The following is a 22991-nucleotide window of genomic DNA, read 5'->3' as shown; positions in this document are numbered from 1 at the left end:
TTAAAGGGGAAGTTATAGTCAAATGTACTGATGATGTAAAAGCCCTAAACAATATTCAAATATATTCCTTAAAAGGAAAACAAAAACAAATTAAATAAAGAATATCAAGAGAAGATTTGTTTTTCTTTTCCTTAGGAAATGGACTATTAGAAAACAGCCATATTATGAAATATTCTAATTAAAGAAAATGACTCATTAAATAGGTAATTAGTCTGACACTCATCAATTCCAAGATATTGTTCACCTGAGCAAGTGATGGAAGAATCTTCTTGCATATTTGCTGATTTCGTCTCTATATTCCAATATAGTTGTATCCAGGAGTGGTCTTGTTGGAGCATAAAAGGTTCCAAGGCTTGCCTCAAGCTGTGCTGTGGAATTCAAACATAGCAGCACTAAAACAAGTGAAACTCCTTCAATTACAACAGAATACTCATGTTTGCAGTCAGTCAGGTTTTGCAAACTTGGATGAAATGTGAGCTTGTTGCAGGAAAGATGAAATTAAAATATGACAGCTGGTACAAAAACAAACCTGTGTATAAACTTTCACTTGAGGCAAAGCTGACAATGACTCTGAGCAACAAAAAGCTGTCAAAACTGAAGAAATCCATAATGAACCAACCTCTCACCACAAATGGATAATTAAAACAGTGACTCATCAAAGTAACACAGTTTGAACTAGTATTTCCAGTAAAATCAACTCACAGTGTGCTCAACATTTACCCTTTAACTGAAAGGAGAAAACAAACTTTTACATTGGGAATTGAAATAAGTATTAGAAGTGTTTTCGAAATAATACAAATGAAAATAGCCCTGTTGGAGTAATAATACCTTTCTAAGACAATTTTAAAGAAACAGTGAAAGTCCCCATGCCTTCCCTAAATCTCATCCTAAAAAACAAGATTGTTGGTTTTGTCCAAGTGTGAAAGCTAATACCCCTGGGAGGGATGACATGCTAATCCCCTCTTGGTCAACTGACACCTTCCTAGGAAAAAAGGATTGGAGAGCAAGTTTTGATAAACCAGAAGGCTAGAGATTGGGAGAAAAAGGCACATTTTGCCTGCTTCATGATTTTACCATGCCATGCCTTTGGGGTTGTGTTTTCTCCCAGAAATACCTAGAAGTTATATAATTACAGTAATGGTGAGAGTTGTATGAGAACACTACAGTTCACAGTAAGACTCCATTGATTTTTATGCTACCAGCGCTGGATTGAATAAACAATTCCTTATTTAGCAAAACTCTTTAGTTTTAGGCATATTTAGGTTTGAAAGTATTAAATACCTCATCAGAGTAATTGCTATGGACTTGGCTAAGTTGTTAGTAATTTCTTTTTTTCTAATCTCAAATCTAGAGAGTAAAGTAAGATGAACTTTAGGGGTATTTTCTTTCAAAGCAGCAGTCAATTTAGATTAAAATTGAATACAGCAACACTATTGTGAAAACAAGCCAGATCCTCTTGCCATTGCTTGTTTTCTAGACAGCATGTACTTCTGAAATGTTTGAGCCTACATGAAATACTCATAACTCCCAGCACAGTTACAGATTCATTAGATAGCCCAGCTTGATGTTTAAGGCAGAAATGAAGATCTCAAAGATAACCACAACACAGCCACAAATAAAAGAGCTCACTGAGTTCCACTAATAAAAGGAAAACAAATTACCACATCAAATTTGTTAGATTCGGATAGAATAAATCCCAAAAGAGAAGAATTCTGAACGTTTTACAACTGTATTTTATAGTTACTTGGGGAATAACACATATACCTACTTAAAATGTACATATTCTGATAACCCAGTATCATGCAAGTGTTTTAATACAGTGGTATCATACAAGCTTTTTATTTCCCTATCTTCCCAAAATGGTTCCTTGAAAATATCTTTTATTAAAGCAAGAATCTGCTAATGCCCACTTGTGAATTCCCTAATAATCTTTCTTACAAACAAATTCACCAAGGTGCTAGCAATTTCTCAGTGTCCTGAGTGACAGTCAATATTTTATCCTCTCTATGATTCTCCAACTGTAAATTAGGATCTCTTGTATAGATTGTGTATACCATAACAGGCTTTCTTTATGGACTCTGCCTTTTTTTTTCCTACTATGTACCTAAGCTTGAGAGTGTACCAATATAAGAAATAAGTACTTGAGATAACTCTGTAGGCAGACATATTACAGTAATACTAACATTGTGGAGTTATACTCTTCTTTTTATTTTTAACTAATATTCTTTGAGTACCTACAGTAGGCCAAGCACTGTCTATGCTAGGCATTTTCTCACTGTAGAAATACTGGACCCTCCATAGATGGATTGGACTACCTCCGAAAAGCACATTCAATTAACATTAAATAAATATTTATTGCGGGCCTCCTGTGAGTTGGTACAAGTCCCATGATGTGAACTTCCTGAGGGAACATGCCCTCTGAAATGACTACAACGAAGGTTATGTATAGAATTTTATCTAAACACTGTGTTTACTTTGGAAATGTAATAAAATGGAATAAGAAAATCTATAAACTTTCGAAGAAAATAGGAGGAAAAAAAGCTCTTCAGCAAAGACCTTTTGACATATCTCCTGTTTTCTCTATCTTGTAAATTACCTAGGGACAGTTTCTCATTGGCTAGGACTTATCATTAACGTCAATGATTCTTGCAAAGATTTGAAATAAAGATACAAGTGCAAGAACATTTAGGTGCATTTTACATTAAGTAAATAACTTATAAGAAAAATAACATATACTGGATAATTAACAAATCTAAAAATGAATTTCATTATTGTATGTGGCACATTATCCCCCCCCCCCTTTTAAAACAGTATCCTGAGGGGTGCCTGGCTGGCTCCAGTTGGTAGAGCATGCAACTCTTGATCACAGGGTCATGAGTTCAAGTCCCATGTTGGGTGTAGAGCTTACTTAAAAAAGAGAGAGAGAGACAAAACAGTGTCTTATCTGAGATCCTGTGGACAGAACTACTTGCTGAGGGAAAGTGGAGAAATCGAGCCGGCAGAGGGCTATCAGAACCACTGGTGAGAATGACAACAAAGAGCAGCTGGCTGAGGTACCATCAGAACCACCGGTGAGAATGACAACAAAGAGCAGCTGGCTGAGGTACCATTCTCGATCTCTCTCGCTCTCTCATACACACACACAGACACAGACACAGACACACAAAATCAGTGGTTAGGACTATTCTCTGGACAAAAGACTTGGGGTGGGAGAGGAAAATATTTATGTCTAAAGTGAAGGAAGAATAAGGACTTTTGTTTGGGGCCCTTTGTATACCAGACCCTAGAGAATACATGTAATTCTTTTTTTTTTTTTTAAGATTTATTTATTTATGTATTTGAGAGAGAGTGTGTGTGCATGTGCAGGGGGAGGAGTAGAGGGGGAGACAGAGGGACAAGCAGACTCCGCGCTCAGTGTGGAGCCCAACGCCAGGCTCCATCTCACCACCCTGAGATCATGACCTGAGCTGAGATCAAGAGTCAGACAGTTAATCAACTGAGCCACCCAGACACCCCAAGAGTCCATGAAATTCTTGATTAAAGTTTGAAATTTGAGCATATTCCACACATGAACTTAGACTGAAATGTACAATGACTGCATTGTGAGTTCCAACATAGATACATACAAAAATTTTACTCTTTATATTCACAAATACTAAAAAGTACCATATAATTATCTCATATCTGATCTTGTCAGTTTTAATAGGGCACTAACATTTTAGTCTTTCAATCTCCAATAACATAACTCAAAAAATACTCAAAAGATAATTGACTCAATAAAATGTACTTCATATATATACAAAATCCATTTATGAACTATATTTCATGCTGACCTTCTCTCTCTGGAGTGAGTTTTTGTCTAAGAAGATGGTTTACAATGGCACTCATGCTGATAAAGCATTGGTGACCCAGAGTGTCCCAGTTCATACTGCTCAGGATGTTTATTGCCTCATAGATCTCATCACAGTGAATGTACTGGAAAATGATGTCTGTCAGGCCCAGCTGTCCTCGTGTGAAGATACCTGTCACAAAAAAAGTAAAACCAAGTGATTGTTTTAAAAATAAAAAATAGACTAACAAAAACAGAGTTAATACCTCCATAAAGGAAAAAAACAGTAATCATTTCTTGCATAAGTGCTAAAAATGTGGGATTGGCAAGGCCAGTAGTGATTCTGTGGTTAAATCTTCATTGTGAATACCAGCTACCAACCAACTCCATCTATCTCATGCCTATCATTCAGCATTAATTAATTTATACTCCACATAATCAAACTGCTTACACTAAAAATGCATAAACATGAGAAGAATGTTTAGGTAGACCACAATAGCTAACTCTATTTTTCTCATCAGTTGTTGGGCCTCTGTTTTATAGATTTAAAGACAGGTTTTTGATATGAACACAATTCTTGTTGACCAGCTTCATCAGTTCTAAGTTGTTTTTAGTTGTCAGCCCCACGTACTTTGGTATGGGTGTGAGTAAATACAAATATCCATGACAAATATGACTATATAAATAATTTTAAGTCTGTTTTATTAATGGGTACTCTCAATCGACAATTATTTCATAGATACTACATACCAATTTATCTTATATTGGCATTTAAAGACTATTCTTTTTGTTTTGTTTTTAAAGATTTTATTTATTTATTTGACAGAGAGAGAGAGACAGCGAGAGAGGGAACAAAAGCAGGGAGAGAGGGAGAGAGGGAAGCAGGCTTCCCACGGAGCAGGGAGCCCGATGCGGGGCTCGATCCCAGGACCCTGGGATCATGACCTGAGCCGAAGGCAGACGCTTAACGACTGAGCCACCGAGGTGCCCCAAGACTATTCTTTTCTATTGAAGTAAGAAGTGATCAGTATTAATCCTGCTACTGATGCCCTTCACAACTAATATTTACTTTGAAATATTCTTGGTATAATATAAACACATTTGTTTATCCTTCTTAAAATGAAAGAAAATCTATTTTTTTAAAGATTTTATTTATTTATCAGAGACAGAGACAAGAGCACAAGCAGGGGGAGAGACAGAGGGAGAGGGAGAAGCAGGTTCCCTGCTGAGCGGGGAGCCCAACGTGGGGCTTGATCCCAGGACCCTGGGAACATGACCTGAGCTGAAGGCAGTCGCTTAACCAACTGAGCCACCCAGGTGCCCCAAGAAAATCTACTTCTAATCTTAGAGGAACAAGACTACAAAAAAAAGTGGGTCATTTTGTTCTAATTTTATTTTATCATTTTTTATATATGCTTGATCTCATTTGAAACTAAGAATTTCTGTGTAATTGAATGACAGTATTAGGGCTTTTGAGCAGTTATTTTTTTCCTAATCTTTCAAAAATGGCTGGCTATAAAATCTTTTTTCTTCAGCCAATGTTTACTGATTAAAGTGAGTCTTTAAAAACTTCTCAATACAAATAATCATAAAGCTAAAAGAGAAAATGTATGTGAAATGATTTGTAAGCTGTAAAGTATATAAAATATTACTGCAATTCTTTTTATTGCTATCATCATCATCATTTAACTGGAATAGTTATAGGTTTTAGGATTTTAAAAAGTATTAGTTCATAACAAAGATGCCAAAATTCTTCATATTAACTTCAAGTCACATCAAAATGAGAATTTGTGCTGTATCTGACAGAATTCAACTTGAAAGGGAATCTGGGGAATTGCCCTGACTATACTAAGCAATAAAACCTCACTATTCTTTTTGTGTTGGTACTATCCAAAAGCCTTCATGAGCCTGCAGTCAAGCACTGGAAGACCTCATAAATCAGGGTGGTTCCTTGGCAGTAGATACTAATGTGTAGGAACTTTACAAGAAACCAAAAATATCTGAAATCTGTTGACTCCATCTATACCCTAAGCAATACTTCTAGCAAGAGAAGGAAAAATCAAATTGTTCTTTATTTGTATTTATTTTATATATAGTTATAATATATTTTATTTATATTGATTTATAATATATTTTATTTATATTTATTTATTTACATTTATAATAAATATTTGTATTTATAAATAATTGTTCCAAAGAAAAGGACACACATACAAAGATACGAAAAATTGCAAAGTTTGCTTCTGAAATCATGCAAGCCAAAAGATGACAGCAAGACTTTTAAAAATGCTGAAATAAAAATAAACTAAAATTCCATACCTTTATAATAGTTGAAAAGTCATGAAAAATCATAACAATCTTAAATGTACCTAGTAACAGAGTTCTGAAATAATAAAGCAAAGAGATAGAACTAAAAGAAGAAAAAGTCAAAACCACAATTATAATTGGAGATTTCAGCATTTCTCTCTCACTAATTGAGAGAACAGGTAAACAAAATCAGCAAAAATAGAAAATACTTCAAAAACACTATCAATGAATCTGACCTGACATTTATAAAATATTTCACCCAACAACAGCAAAATACACATTCTTTTTACATGTACATAGACTATCAGCCAAGATGGGACATATTGAGGGTGATAAAACAAGCCTCAATAAATTTACTTGCTTTGAAAACATACAGAGTAGGTTCTCTGACCACAACAGAATTAAATTAGGTATCAATACAGAAAGATGTCTGGAAAATCTCCCAACATTTAGAAATTAATCAACATTCTTTTAAAAAAAATTATGAGTTAGGGGTGCCTGGGTGGCTCAGTCGGTTAAGAATCTGACTTTGGCTCAGGTTTCAGGTCATGATCTCAGGGTCCGGCAATGGAGCCCCACATTGGGCTCCCTGCTCAGCAGGAAGTCTGCTTGTCCCTTTCCCGCCCCCTCTGTCCCTCATCCTACTTGTGTTCTGTCTCTCTCTCGGATAAATAAAATTGTAAACAAACAAGTAAACAAAGTATGATTTAAAGAAGAAATCACAGGGGCACCTGGCTGGCTTAGTCAGTAGAGCATACAACTCTTGATCTCAGGGTTGTGAGTTCCAGCCCCATGTTGGGGGTAGAGATTACTAAAAAGATAAATAAAAATAGAGAAGAAATCATAGAGTAAATTTAAAAATATTTTGAAATGAATAAAAATAAAAATATAACGTTGAAATTTGTCAGATGTACCTATAGCAGTACTTAGAGGGAAATTTCTAGCATTAAATGTTTTAATTAGAAAAGAAGAAAGATCTAAAATCAATCCAAGCTTCCACATTAAGAACCTACGGAAAGAAGAGCAAATTACACCTAAAGTAAATAGAAGGATGGAAATGATAAAAATAAGAAATAGAAAATAAAGAATAGCCAATGAAATCAACAGCTGGTTCTTTGAAATGATCGGTTAAACTGACCAATATCTGCCTAAACTGATAAAAAGGAGAGCAGACACGACTTACCACAATCAAGAATAAAAACTATAGAACTACAGACATTAAAAAATAATAGTGATTAATATGAATAACTTTATACAAATAAATATAATTTAAATGAAACGGATTCTTTGAAAGATCAAAACTCTCAAAGCTCTTTCAAGAAGGAATAAATAATTTGACTCTGTGTTACTTAAATTTGAATTCATAGTTAAAGAACCTTTATATACATATACACGCATACACACACACACACACACACGCGCGCGCGCGCACTCACACACACACACACACACACACACACACACACACAACCTGCATGCCCAGATGCCTGCATTGGTGAATTCTCTCAAACATCAAAAGAAGAAATAATATCAACTCTCCACAACTCAAAATATAAGAGGGAGCACTTGTCAACTCATTTCATGATGTTAGCATTACACTGATATCAAAAATGACAGCAAAATTACATGAAAAGAAAAAGAAAACTATAGACCAATATCTCCCATAAACACATACAAAAATCCTTAACAAAATATTAGCAAGTCCAGCAATATATTAAAAAGATTATATATCATGAACAAGAGAGATTTATCCCACAAATGCAAGGCCACTGAAATAGCTGGAAACTAATCAATATAATTCACCACATAACGAGAAAAAACATATAATCATTTCAACTGATGCAAAAAAAGCATCTGAAAAAATTCAATATCCACTCAAGATAATGGATCTCAGGCAACTAAGAATGGAAGGGGACTTCCTCAACCTAACAACATAAAACTTACAGTGAAAAAACTAAATGCTTCCTACCTAAGATCAGACACAAAACTGAGAGCTTTCCCCCTAAGGTCAGGAACACGGCAGGGATGTCCACTATCACCACTGCTATTCGACATATTATTAGAAGTCCTAGCCACAGCAATCAGACAACAAAAAGAAATCAAAGGCATCCAGATTGGCAAAGAAGAAGTCAAACTCTCACTCTTTGCAGATGATATAACATACTTTATGTGGAAAACCCAAAAGACTCCACTCCAAAACTGCTAGAACTCATAAAGGAATTCAGTAAATTGGCAGGATATAATATCAATGCACAGAAATCAGCGGCATTCCTATACACCAATAAGACAGAAGACAGAGAAATTAAGGAGTCGATCCCATTTACAATTGCACCCCAAACCATAAGATACCTAGGAATAAATCTAACCAAAGAGGCAAAGGATCTGTACTCAGAAAACTATAAAATACTCATGAAAGAAATTGAGGAAGACACAAAGAAATGGAAAAACGTTCCATGCTCATGGATTGGAAGAACAAATATTGTGAAGATGTCAGTGCTACCTTGAGCAATCTACATATTTAATGCAATCCCTATCAAAATACCATTAACTTTTTTCAAAGAAATGGAACAAATAATCCTAAAATTTGTATGGAACCACAAAAGACCCCAAATAGCCAGAGGAATGTTGAAAAAGAAAAGCAAAGCTGGTGGCATCACAATTCCAGACTTCAAGCTCTATTACAAAGCTGTAATCATCAAGACAGTATGGTATTGGCACAAAAACAGACATATAGATCAATGGAACAGAATTGAGAGCCCAGAAATGAACCCTCAACTCTATGGTCAACTAATCTTCGACAAAGCAGGAAAGAATGTCCAATGGAAAAAAGACAGTCTCTTCAACAAATGGTGTTGGGAAAATTGGACAGCCACATGCAGAAGAATGAAACTGGGCCATTTCCTTACACCACACACAAAAATAGACTCCAAATGGTTGAAAGACCTAAATGTGAGACAGGAGTCCATCCAAATCCTAAAGGAGAACACAGGCAGCAACCTCTTTGACCTCAGCCGCAACAACTTCTTCTAGAAACATCGCCAAAGGCATGGGAAGCAAGGGCAAAAATGGAACTATTGGGACTTCAAAAAGATAAAAAGCTTGTGCACAGCCAAAGAAACAGTCAACAAAACCAAAAGACAACTGACAGAATGGGAGAAGATATTTGCAAATGACATATCAGATAAAGGGCTGGTATCCAAAAGCTATAAAGAACTTATCAAACTCAACACCCAAAGAACAAATGATCCAATCAAGAAATGGGCAAAGACATGACAGACATTTCTCCAAAGAAGACATCCAAATGGCCAACAGACACATGAAAAAGTGCTCAACATCGCTCAGCATCAGGGAAATCCAAATCAAAACCTCAATGAGATACCACCTCACACCAGTCAGAACGGCTAAAATTAACAAGTCAGGAAATGACAGATGTTGGCAGGGATGCGGAAAAAGGGGAACCCTCCTACACTGTTGGTGGGAATGCAAGCTGGTGCAGCCACTCTGGAAAACAGCATGGAGGTTCCTCAAATAGTTGAAAATAGAGCTACCGTATGATCCAGTAATTGCACTACTGGGTATTTACCCCAAAGATACAAATGTAGGAATCCGAAGGGGTATGTGCACCCCGATGTTTAGAGCAGCAATGTCCACAATAGCCAAACTGTGGAAAGAGCCAAGATGTCCATCAAGGATGAATGGATAAAGAAGGTGTGGTGTGTGTGTGTGTACACACACACACACACACACACACACACACACACACACACACACACACACACACACTGGAATATTATGCAGCCATCAAAAGGAATGAAACCTTGCCATTTGCAACGACGTGGATGGAACTGGAGGGTATTATACTGAGCGAAATAAGTCAATCAGAGAAAGACTTGTATCATATGATCTCACTGATATGAGGAATTCTTTTTTTTTTAAAGATTTTATTTATTTATTCATGAGAGACAGAGGGAGAGAGAGAGAGAGAGAAGCAGGCTCCCAAGGAGCAGGGAGCCCGATGCAGGACTCGATCCCAGGACCCTGGGATCATGACCTGAGCTGAAGGCAGACGCTTAACGACTGAGCCACCCAGGTGCCCTGATATGAGGAATTCTTAATCTCAGGAAACAAACTGAGGGTTGCTGGAGTGGTGGGGGGTGGGAGGGATGGGGTGCCTGAGTGACAGACGTTGGGGAGGGTATGTGCTATGGTGAGTGCTGTGAATTGTGTAAGACTGTTCAATCACAGACCTGTACCTCTGAAACAAATAATACAGTATATGGTAAAACAAAAAAGAAGATAGTAGGAAGGGAGAAATGAAGGGGGGGAAATCGGAGGAGGAGACAAACCATGAGAGACTATGGACTCTGAGAAACAAACTGAGGGTTCTAGACGGGAGGGGTGTTGGGGGGATGGGTTAGCCTGGTGATGGGTATTAAAGAGGGCACGTACTGAAGGGAGCACTGGGTGTTATACGCAAACAATGAATCATGGAACACTACATCAAAAACTAATAATGTAATGTATGGTGATTAACAGAACATAATAAAATAAAATAAAAAAACAAAGCAAGACTATCCTCTCTTGCCATTTCTATTTAATACTGTACTAGAGATCCTAGCTAATGTAATAAGGGAGAAAACCAAAATAAAAGGCATAGAGGTTAAATAATAAGATGTAAAACTGTTTTTAATTGCCATCATCATAGTCATCTCAGAAAGTCCTAAAGAAAAAAAAGAAGAAGAAGATAGTAGGAAGGATAAAATGAAGGGGGTAAATCGGAGGGGGAGACGAACCATGAGAGACTATGGACTCTAATACCCATCACCCGGCTACCCCAACCCCTTCCCCTCTGAAACCCTCAGTTTGTTTCCCAGAGTCCATAGTCTCTCATGGTTTGTCTCCCTCTCTGATTTCCCCCCTTTCACTTTTCCCTCCCTTCCCCTGTGGTCCTCTGTACTATTCCTTATGTTCCATGTATGAGTGAAACCGTATGACAATTGTCTTTCTCTGCTTGTATGCTCAATATTTTAAAATTTTATTTCTATATAATCCCAATGAAAAATTAAAATTGTAATTAAAAATATTATACTGTATTTTAGTGTATAGTATAAAAATACAGTAGCACCCAAAACCATGAACAAAATATATATAAGAACTTTATACTTAAAACTAAAAAACACTGCTGAGAAATTTTAAAAGATCTGAATAAATACAGAGAGATCAGAGAGATACTGTGTTCATAGACTGAGAGACTCAATATTGTTAAACTGTCATTCCACTCCAAATTGAACTATAGATTCAACATAATCCCAGTCAAAATCTCAAGTGTTTTTATGAAACTGACAAGTTTTATTTTTTAATTATTATTTATTTTATTTTATTATGTTATGTTAGTCGCCATACAATACTTCATTAGTTTTTGATGTAGTGATCCAAGATTCATTGTTTTCTATAACACCCAGTGCTCCATGCAGTATGTGCCCTCCTTAATACCCATCACCGGTCTCACCCATCCCCCCACCCCTCTCCCCTCTAAAACCCTCAGTTTGTTTCTCAGAGTCCATAGTCTCTCATGGTTCATCTCTCTCTCCGATTTCCTCCCCTTCATTTTTCCCTTCCTTCTCCTAATGTCCTCCATGCTATTCCTTATGTTCCACAAATAAGTGAAACCATATGATAATTGACTTTCTCTGCTCGACTTATTTCCCTTAGCATAATCTCCTCCAGTCCCATCCATGTGGATGTAAAAGTTGGGTATTCATCCTTTCTGATGGCTGAGTAATATTCCATTGTATATATGGACCACATCTTCTTTATGCATTCATCTGTTGAAGGGCATCTCAGCTCTTTCCACAGTTTGGCTATTGTGGACATTGCTGCTATGAACATTGGGGTACACAGGGCCCTTCTTTTCACTACATCTGTGTCTTTGGGGTAAATACCCAGTACTGCAATTGCTGGGTCGGGTAGCTCTATATTTAATTTTTTGAGGCACCTCCACACTGTTTTCCAAAGTGGCTGCACCAACTTGCATTCCCACCAACAGTGTAAGAGGGTTCCCCTCTCTCCACAACCTCTCCAACATTTGCTTTTTCTTGCCTTGTCAATTTTTGCCATTCTAACTGGTGTAAGGGGGTATCGCAATGTGGTTTTGATTTGAATTTCCCTGATGGCTAATGATGTTGAACATTTTTTCATGTGTCTGTTAGCCATTTGTATGTCTTCTTCAGAGAAGTGTCTGTTCATGTCTTCTGCCCATATTTGACTTGATTATTTGTTTTTTGGGTGTTGAGTTTGAGAAGTTCTCTACAGATCTTGGAAATAAGTGCTTTGTCTGTAGTGTCATTTGCAAGTATCTTCTCCCATTCTGTGGGTTGCCTCTTTGTTTTGTTGACTGTTTCCTTTGCCGTGCAGAAGCTTTTTATCTTGATGAAGTCCCAAAAGTTCATTTTTGCTTTTGTTTCACTAGCCTTTGGAGATGTATCTTGAAAGAAGTTGCTGTGGCCAATGTCAAAGAGGTTACTGCCTATGTTCTCCTCTAGGATTTTGATGGATTCCTGTCTCACATTGAGGTCTTTCATCCATTTTGAGTTTATCTTTGTGTATGGTGTTAGAGAATGGCCGAGTTTCATTCTTCTGCATGTGGCTGTCCAATTTTCTCAGCACCATTTATTGAAGAGACTGTTTTTTTTCCACTGCATATTTTTTCCTGCTTTGTCGAAGATTATTTGACAATAAATTCATATCTTTCAATAATCACTCTCAATGTGAATGGCCTAAATGCTCCCATAAAACAGCACAGGGTTGCAGAGTGGATAAAAAGACAGGACCCATCCATATGCTGTCTACAAGAGACTCATTTTGAACCTAAAGATACAACCAGACTGAAAGTGAAGGGATGGAGATCCATCTACCCTGCCAACGGACCTCAAAAGAAAGTTGGGGTAGCAATTCTTATATCAAACAAATTAGATTTTGAACTAGACTGTAGTTAAAGACACAGAAGGACACTATATCATTCTTAAAGAGTCTATCCAACAAGAAGATCTAACAATTGTAAGTATCTACGCCCCCAACATGGGAGCAGCCATCTACATAAGCTAACTGTTAACCAAAATAAAGAGTCATATTGATAACAATACGTTAATTGTAGGAGACCTCCCATACTCCACTCTCAGCAGTAGACAGATCATCTAAGCAGAAAATCAACAAAGAAACAGGAGATTTGAATGACACACTAGACCAGATGGACCTCATAGATATATACAGAACATTTCACCCTACAACAACAGAATACTCATTCTTCACAAGCGCACATGGAACTTTCTACAGAATAGACCACACACGGGTCACAAATCAGGTCTCAACTGATACCAAAAGACTGAGATTATTCCCTGCATATTCTCAGACCATAATGCTTTAAAACTGGAACTCAAGCACAAGAAAAAATCTGGAAGAAACTCAAACACTCGGAAGCTAAAGATCACTCTGCTCAAGAATGTTTGGGTCAACCAGGAAATCAAAGAACTTAGACAAGTTCGTTTTAAAATTTACATAGAAATTCCAAGGATCTAGAGTAGCCAAAACAATTTTGAAAGAGAACAAAGTTGGAGAACAGTACTTGGTTTCAAGACTTACAGTAAAACTACAGTAATTAAGACAGTGTGGTACTCACTTAAGTACAGACATACAGATTAGTAGAAGAGAATAGAGTCTATTCATAGAAACATACACATATGGTCAAGGCAATTCAATGAAGAAAGGACAGTCTTTCCAACAATTGGGTCTGGGACAAGTGAATATTCATATTTAAAAATTAATTTCAATCCATGCCTCATGCCATATGCAATAAATTAAAACAGAAAGGTCTTGAAACAGACCATAAACATAATTCTAAGAGCTAAAACCATAAAACCTCTAGAAGAAAACAGGGTTAGACAAACATTTCATACAGTATGTGAAAAACACAAGTCATAAAGAAATTTAAGAATTGAATTTCATTAAAATTAAAAACTTCTGCTACTCGAAACACACTGTTAAGTAAATGAAAAGGTAATTACAAGCTGGAAGAAAATATTCATACTACTAGTATCTTACAAAGAACTTGTATTCAGAATATATAAAAATTCTTACAACTCAATAATAAACAATCCAACTAAATTTTGGGGGCAAAAGATTTGAAGACATACTTCATCAGAGAAGGTACGTGGCAAATAAGCACATAAAAAGATGCTCAACTCCAATAGTCATCAGTGAAATGCAAATTAACACTATTACAAACCCATTAGAATGCTCTAAATTAAAAAGACCATTAATGCTAAGTGTTAGGATATACAGCAACTAGAACTCCAAAATAGTTTCTTCTTCAGTTAAACATACACTTAGCCTATGGCCCAGCCATTCTACTCCTACGTTTTTCCCAAGAGAAATTAAAATATATATTGATATAAAGATGTGTACATGAAATCACTGGCATTTTTATTGATATCAGCTTAAATCTGGAAACAACCCAAATGTCTATCAACATGTGGAACAATATTGTGGTTTATCTATACAATGGAATACTACTCAGTAATGTAAAGGAAAATTTACAGATATACACACTAATATGGAAGATTCTCACAGATAAATGCTGAGTAAAAGTAGTAGGACATTAAAAAAATACATACTTTATGAGTCCTTTTCTATGAAATTTAGAAAAAGCAAATCTAATCAGTAATGACAGAAAGCAGGTCAGTGCTCTTTAGCTTTGAGGGAGATGGGGAATGGCTGCAAAGGGGGTTGAGAGAATTTTTTGGTGATGGAAATGTCCTATATCTTGGTTGTGGTGGTAATCATGAGAATATACACATTGGTTAAAATTCATTAAACTGTACATTTGGAATGGGTAAATTTTATGTAAATTATACCCCAATAAACTTGATTTAAAAATCCTTCAGCACTCCAGTTGAAAGAAAGCAGAATGCTATCTCAAATAACAGTCCATTTCAAATGATATGAGATCCAATTTTAAGATGAGCAGGCATCTAATGAATTATCTGACATTTCTTTCCAGCAGTAAGTTACCCCCAATTACCACTTGGGTAAAGTATATTTCAATAGCTTGATAAAAATAACTCTCTTGATGATGGACTCTGAAAAACAAACTGAGGGTTCTAGAGGGGAAGGGGGTAGGGGGATGGGTTAGCCTGGTGATGGGTATTGAGGAGGGCACGTTCTGCATGGAGCACTGGGTGTTATGAACAATGAATCATGGAACACTGCACCAAAAACTAATGATGTAATATATGGTGATTAACATAACAATAAAAAATAACTCTCTTGAAGAAAATACACTTCTTACAAAAATACTAAGAGAAAAATCATACTACTTGTTTTTTAGACAGAATGACACACATATGCACACATATATTTTGCCTGTAATTTTCAAAATCCTATGAGAGGGAAGAGGTTAGCTTTAATTATTTCTTGCTTGATATAATTACTGGAACATTTAACCTTTTCCCAACTTTGCAGGCTCTAGTCAGAGCACTCCAGGTGGATGGAATACTATTTAAAACACCATGGGAAGGAGAGAGTGTGAGAGCACATGCCATGGATGGGGAGCTACACTCCTGCAAAAACAGCTGGGGAGATGAAGCCTGAGAGGCAGACAAGGGCTTATCAACCACTGAAGGATTTCAAGCTGGAGAATCCATAACCAAATCTGCAGTTAGATGACTCTGGTGACAGTTCAGGGGATTAATTGTGGGGTGGGATGAGAAGATTGGAAGGCAGAAGATTATAGACAGAAAACTACTACTTGATCACTGCTTGAAAACAGGGAAGGTCAAGATGAAGGTCATGACAGCAAGGCTGACAAGAGATGTTTCTGATAGTATTTAGAAGGTAGAACTGATGGGACTTGGTCACTGATTGGATATGGCCTTAGGGGTGAGGGAGGATTTTAGGATGATTTCTGACTTGGGATTCCATCTGAATAATTGTACCATCCACCAAAATGCAGAATATAAAAGACACAGGTTTGGGGAGAAAGAAAATTAGAAATAAATTCTCAATCTGTATAAAATGGGAGGAGCTAACAATGGAACCTTAGGGAGCCTCAGCATATTCATGAGTATGCAGAAGAGCATGAAAAAAGTGATGAAAAGGTATATCCCAGGTCACAGAAGGCAGTATGATGAGAATTCTGTGACAGAATTGGTCAGCAAGCATCAAAGGCTGAAAAGTCATCAAGTAACATAAAAGAAATATATGCATCAAGTAGGAAGTCTCTGGTGACCTTTCCAAGAGCAGTTCCCGGAGAACACTAAAGATCCAAGTCAGAACTTAGTACTGTGAGGAATGAATGGGAAGAAGCAGAGAAAGTCAGTGTTCACTATTATTTCAGTGAGTCTATGAAAAGAAGGTGAACATTTGATTGATTAGTAACAGAGGAGAAACAATTTTAAGGAGAGATGGTTTATGGGGTGACTTGGGCCTGTATCTCCTGGCATAGCAAGGTTCAGGGCGGGTGGGGAGGATGACAAAGTAAAGGGATCCATAGGAATGTAGGAGGATGGAGACCGGAACTAGTGGTGGAACTAGTCTTAGACAAGAGGAAGGGCTCCTTTTCCACTGAATTGAGAAGGAAAGATTTATGTTCATGGTAAGATTTATGTTCAAGATAAGTGGTTGGTTGGGGGGGTGGGTAGGTGGTGAGCAAATAAACTTAATGAAGTGCCAATTGAAAGGTAAGACTCTGCTGAGAGGGCAGGGAGCTGATCATGTGAGTTTAAAGAGAGCAGTGAAAGTGGAAAAAGGTACTGATGAGAATGGAAAAGCTTTAATATCTCTGTAATATAATTAGGGACTCCTCTTTTGAAAGTTAATCTCAGTCTACATATGTGGAAATATGGGACAATGATTGCCAAGCAAAGAAATCTGATTACATTTTGCTTTATATAAAACAGTACTTCTTGGCTTCCATGTGGGAGGATGATACTTCTAGCTCCCTCCTGAGGAAGACATGCTCTTCAAATTTTTCTAACAGTAGTGATGGCCTTTTGATCCCCAAAACATTCGTGTGATGATTATAAGGATTTAGAATGGAAGTTCTAGTCTTGGAACAAAGTTTTCCTTCAACATTGCACTGACCTATTCTAAAAGTCAAACTTCAAAAATCTTAGCATATTGGCACCACCACCCATTGCCACGTTTATATATGACAGCATTCTATTTTAAACTATGATCTATGTCAGCTTCTTAAATTGTAAGCTACACCTTGCATGTCAAATTTTCCAAAGGCTTGCATAACAAGCTTATGAAAAAAATCTCATAAATGCTCCCTAGTGGAGAAACTGCACATGCAACTACCTGTTTATATATGCAGTAACTTGAATTATACATGAAAATTCCACATGGATGCCCAGAATCAGCACTGTGTTAATTCAAGAAGTATATTAAAATTTTTGGATGTATTTAGTAGCAGAACCTAAGAAAAATCTGTTCTTTAAACAGGGTTTTCTTTAAAAAAAAAAAAAAGATCTGTTAGTTGGAATCTACTGTTTCAAGGAATCGACTCTTCCTAGAAAAAATAATCTGTAATAAATATTAATCTTACAATACATTTTTTTAATTCTGGGAAACTCCATATTTAGATCTTTTAAAGAGTCTGTAAGTCTGTAAAATTTCCCCTATCCCATAAAACTTAAGAGTCATATTGAAAATAAAATTTAAATGATAAATGTCAGTTGCAGAAGTTATCACCTTTTCATTTGAATGCTGACTTCTATTGGATAATTCTCTTCCAAGAGACCTTCTTGGGAAAAGAGGTGACAGCCAACTCATTGCCTAATTGATTTAGGAACAGTGCCCAGGGAGACAGTCCAATTAAGTTTACAAGCTGGCAATTAGCAGGAAGCCCTCTAAATCCCTACACTGAGAGCCTGTTTACTTTAGTAAGAAGGCAAATGTGATAGAGATAGGAAGAGAAAGCTGTGCTTTTTGCAAAGCTGTTGTGAATAGGCCCACAAGGGAGGGCTGAAGAAAAGCTAGGTATATGTGGGCAGACAGCCTTTTGTTTGACAGGTAACTGGGTAATTTAGAGAGAGAGAGAGAGAGAGAGAGAGAGTGAGTGAGTGTGTGTATGTGTGTGTGTGTGTGTGTGTGTGTGTGTGTGTGTGTGTGTTTTAACAGACATGCAAAACAGCTAACATCCACTTTAATGAGTGTTGTGTATGGAGACATACAACTGTTAAACATGTAGCTGGGCAAAGTAGAACTGGATTATCTTACAATGAATGAGATTCCAAACATTTTTTCTTGGACAACATGAATATTATAGATTTAGCTGCATTTTTATTACAGGGAGAGAATATAGCCCTCATGTTATATCCATTATACCTTTCAGGTTAATCAAGTCATTGTCAATTAGATTTATTTCATGGGTTCAATTTCAGAGGTAGATACACTACAAAAAAAAAAGTAAACTGACAGCTATTTAACAAATACTTCAATGTCTTTAAAAACTTAACTTCATATCACAGAGACAAATCATGCAATGGGTTTTAAAAATATATTTACTTTTCTATGTTTTCAAGTTGTAATAATAGGCATTAATTAAAATCTAGTTTTTAAACTTAAGTGAGGTTCTCTCAAGAATGTTAAGTTATACAAAACTACCTAAAGAATATTATAGGGCATAGCTGGGAAGGCAAAACTGCAAAAGACAAATCATACTAATACAATTTTGTTTTAAAGTTTCCTGGTTGAGGGGCGCTTGCTGGCTCAGTCAGTAGAGCATACGAAACTTCATCTCCAGGTTGTAGGTTCAAGCCCCACGTTGGGTGTAGAGATTACTTAAAAATAAAATCTTTAAAATCTAAAAAAAAAAAAAGTTTCCTGGTTGAAATGGGCTATATTAATACATGATTTTCATAATATTGGAATATCTTTTTCAATATTTTTATCTAAAAGGAAACAAGAAAAGTTATACAACTCTCTGCCCAAATTCTCCAAACATTTGCTTTTTCTTCTTTTAAAACACTTGTCTTACACATTCCAATCTGGGAAGCAATGGATACTTATTATCTAAAATAACTTTTTAATAGAAAAAGTATTTTATTCCTATAACACTTTTTTTTTAAGATTTTTATTTATTTGAGAGAGAGAGAGAGTGAGTGCAAAAGATAGCACAAGTGGTAGAGAGAGAGAAGCAGGCTGCCCATTGAGCAGGGACTCGATTCCGGGACTCTGGGATCATGACCTGAGCCAAAGGCAGCCACTTAACTGAATGAGCCACCCAGGTACCCCACCACAGAACTTTTTAATGGGCATAGTAAGTACTTTTAAAATATTCACATATGTATTTATTTTGGAAAGTATCAAATGTGGAAGTTTAAGCTTTTCATGCATCACAATGGGCAATTAGTGCAATTTCCAAATTCTTCACTATCTACTGTTCCTTAACATTTAGAAAATCACCCACAAAGCTTTCTTAAAGAAACTATATGAGCGCACCTGGCTGGCTCAGTTGGTAGAGCACGTGACTCTTGATCTCAGGGTCGTGAGTCTGAGCCCCAGGTTGGGCATAAAGATTACTTGAAAAAAAAAAAAAAAGAAACTATATGAAATGTTTGAAAGGCAAACCTATTTATGGAATAACATAGAAAACCTCCATTTCTAGAATGGTTTTATTCTCTTAATCATAACGTCATCATCATAAACATTTTAATTTACTTACTCACCAATTTCCTTGACTTACCAAGTTTAAACAAAAGTACACCCAAAGGTCCTCTGTCAAACCTGAGGAAGAGGAGATCATAGATGTCCCCACATTCTGGCTTCTGAGTAACCACCCAAGGAGCTATCCACTGCATTTGAACAAGACTGCTGGAAATGTCAAAGAATTTATTGAACTGCAGAATCTCCCTGGGTGAACGGTCTTCAGCCAGGAGCTGGATGTTAATAGGGGATAAAGCCATATCAAAAATCTGAAGCTCCCCTTGGTTGCTGCCAACTAGTAGAATGGCGCCACTTGGGTGGCAGCTTATTAATGAAGGCAAAAGTTCAGCCTGGGCTAAGAGAGTTACTCTACGGTGAGTTTCATAAAGAATTACTGAAGAATCTTCACAGCCCAGAATCAGTTTGTCTTCAGTAACATTCCTGCAGCAGCTAATGGCCTTTGATCTTAGTGGTATTCTGGTTACTGATATACACTGGATTTTGTTCCGAACATATTCGTAGATGCAGCTGTCAGCCATGGGCTCTTTGTCTACACTGACGGAGCGCTCCACTGTCAACACCTGATGAGGCTGTTTGGTGCCAAAGCGAATATCCAGTGGATCCCATTCTGTGCGGACACAACTCAGAACCTGCAAGAAATGTATCAAGTATGTTCACACAGACCTTGGTTTTTCTTCAACAGTCACACACAGGCCTGCATATTAATCCAGCATCCTATTGAAGAGCATCAATTATCACCCTAACCATCAGCAACATATAAGTATGTATGTGCTATATATATTTGTATATATTTCTCTCACATAGAACATCTATAAATATATATAGCACATATAGAACACAGCTGCAAAATTATAAGATTTTAACATTAACATGTTGTTTTTGAAAGTCTGTAAATAACTTAAAGACAAATATGTTCAATATATAAAGATTAATAAAGTGGCCTTTTACTAAGCAGAATATCTAAAAACATCAGAAGTTTAATTTTTAAAAGAATGAATAAAGGACTTTAAATAATTTAGCTAATCTCATTCCCACCCACTAGCCTTCCCAGTTCTGAAATTTTTGGTAAATTACTTACCAGAATACTTCTAATTAGTAGGGTAGGGTACTAGAACCCTGTTAAAACAGTCTTATAGAAATATTTTACTATCAGAAATGATCTGAAAGTTGTTAAGTAGATAAATGACCAAAAGAAAGAAATGTTATATAATAATATAATGCACTGGTTAAAACAAAACAAAAAAAAATAAGACCTGATAAGTAATATGGTTTGTCAATGCTGATGAAGTAAAATTTTTAAATCATCTTTATTGTAGAAAGAAAAGGCTACAAGGAACACCTGAGCAGAAGAATAAAGAAATAAAACAACAGGCCATTCACTTTATTTTTATGTAAATGTGGGAGGCCAAGAACCTGGGGAGTATTATTTTTTTTTAAAGATTTTATTTATTTATCTGACAGAGAGACAGCAAGAGAGGGAACACAAGCAGAGGGAGTGGGAGAGGGAGAAGCAGGCTTCCCACCGAGCAGGGAGCCCGATGCAGGGCTTGATCCCAGGACCCAGGGATCATGGCCTGAGCCGAAAGCAGAAGCTTAACGACTGAGCCACCCAGGCACCCCCTTGGAGAGTATTATTAAAGAGGAGATTGTCTAACACTTGGTCAAAAACTTTAAAATAAGATGTAGAAACATTAAAAAGCATGTTTCTACACATGTGACAAAATTTTAGAATTCTATACATACACACACAAAAGTGTATGTAAAGTATGATAATATTCAACTAAGTCCTAAGTCAGAGTTAATAGTATTATACCAAGGTCATTTTTCTGGATTTGACAATGAACTACAGTAATGTAAGATACTATCATTGCAGCAAATCGGGGGGAAAGTATAGGGAATTTGCTTTTAGCAATTTGAGCAGTTTCTTGAGAGTCAAACATTTCAAAATTTAAAGTTTTATTGTTTTTTGTTTTTTAAAGCACAAATAGCTATGTTACATAGTGCTTGGGGACAGGAAGGAGGGACTGATGGAATTTTTAAAAAAAATCCATCCTATACATCATCACCTAATCTCCCTAAAGTAAATATTTTCATTCTCACTCCCCTATTCAAAGCCTTCTAATGAATTAAATTTGTACTCCCCTGCTTAGAATGCAAATTCCTGTTGCACCTATATCCAATTCCTTCCCTCCCTCTCACTCTCTTTCCTGCTCTTGATTTTCTTTTTTATCTAATAAATATATGAATATGAGCTATGTGCCAGATACTGGTCCTAGGTCCTGGGGATACAACAGTAAGTCCTCAGTCCCAGAGAATGTGCACTCAAATGGCTTAACACAAGGCAACAATTCACAAGCAAACATACATAGAATGTTAGTGATCCTATATTTGTACTTCCTGAGTACTGAGAAAAATAAAACAAAGTAGGGGGAATGGAGAGTGACAGGAGTGAGAGGGGGTGATATACAGAAGTCGGGACAGGCCTCTCTGATAAGGGCGACCTGAAAGAAGTAAGGGTGAGCCACATAGCTCTCAGGCAGAGGAAACAAACACCCTGAGGTGGCGCTCTCTGCCTGATCAAGGGAAAGAGCTAAAGAAGGAGGAGGAAGAAAGTAGTGGGAATCGGGGAAGGGAACAGATTATGCAGTAGCTTGTAGGCCATTTTAGGGACTTTGGCTTTTTCCCTAAATGAGATGAGAAACCATAAGCAAAGAAGGACATGATCTGACTTGCAAATTCTAGTGTTATCTTCTCCAGTCTCCCCTCATTACTCTACTCTAAATTCAAATTAAAATCTGCCCTGCATTTTTACAGCTCTATAACTTGTTAAATTAATTTAACAAGGAGACCATTAGACTGAGGTGGCTCTAATGCCATGGTGCCTACATGAGCAAAACCAAAGTCAAAGCCTGTAAATGCCTCAAAGTGACAAAATCAAAATGCTAAGGATACCAACCACAAAGAGCCAACTAGGCTTTAAGCTATAGCCAATCAAATAATTTCCTTTCTTCGCTTCTGCACTTTCTCTATATAAGTTTATCCCCTAGTTCCTATCAGCAGAGTTCCTAACCACTTCCAGTTTGTCACTGCCCTGCTGGAATAAATTTTTGCTCAAATAAGCTCTTAAAAT

At 36.7% G+C, this 22991-nt stretch overlaps 1 protein-coding gene and 1 long non-coding RNA gene across 8 annotated transcripts in view; one reads left to right on the top strand and one right to left on the bottom strand.

The window, feature by feature from the left end:
- Nucleotides 1-21227, top strand: part of LOC118357260 — a 44720-nt gene extending 23493 nt beyond the window's left edge. Inside the window, exons 3-4 of the long non-coding RNA XR_004820244.1 lie at nucleotides 20363-20508; nucleotides 21178-21227. This is a non-coding gene — a long non-coding RNA (uncharacterized LOC118357260). The remainder of the gene's footprint in view (nucleotides 1-20362; nucleotides 20509-21177) is intronic.
- LOC113937823 (WD repeat containing planar cell polarity effector) overlaps nucleotides 1-22991 on the bottom strand; it is a 435562-nt gene that overhangs the window by 254327 nt on the left and 158244 nt on the right. For all 7 annotated transcript variants that reach the window (XM_027622691.1, XM_027622688.1, XM_027622689.1 and 4 more), the window contains 3 exons: nucleotides 19881-20490; nucleotides 3834-4022; nucleotides 245-368 (listed from right to left, as the gene is read on the bottom strand). In XM_027622691.1, the coding sequence (XP_027478492.1) occupies nucleotides 245-368; nucleotides 3834-4022; nucleotides 19881-20490 (923 nt within the window). The remainder of the gene's footprint in view (nucleotides 1-244; nucleotides 369-3833; nucleotides 4023-19880; nucleotides 20491-22991) is intronic.

Source organism: Zalophus californianus, chromosome 8, assembly GCF_009762305.2.
Source record: "Zalophus californianus isolate mZalCal1 chromosome 8, mZalCal1.pri.v2, whole genome shotgun sequence".
Taxonomy (NCBI): domain Eukaryota; kingdom Metazoa; phylum Chordata; class Mammalia; order Carnivora; family Otariidae; genus Zalophus; species Zalophus californianus.
Note: the sequence above shows the minus strand (reverse complement) of the source record. Positions and strands in the feature narration are given on the sequence as shown.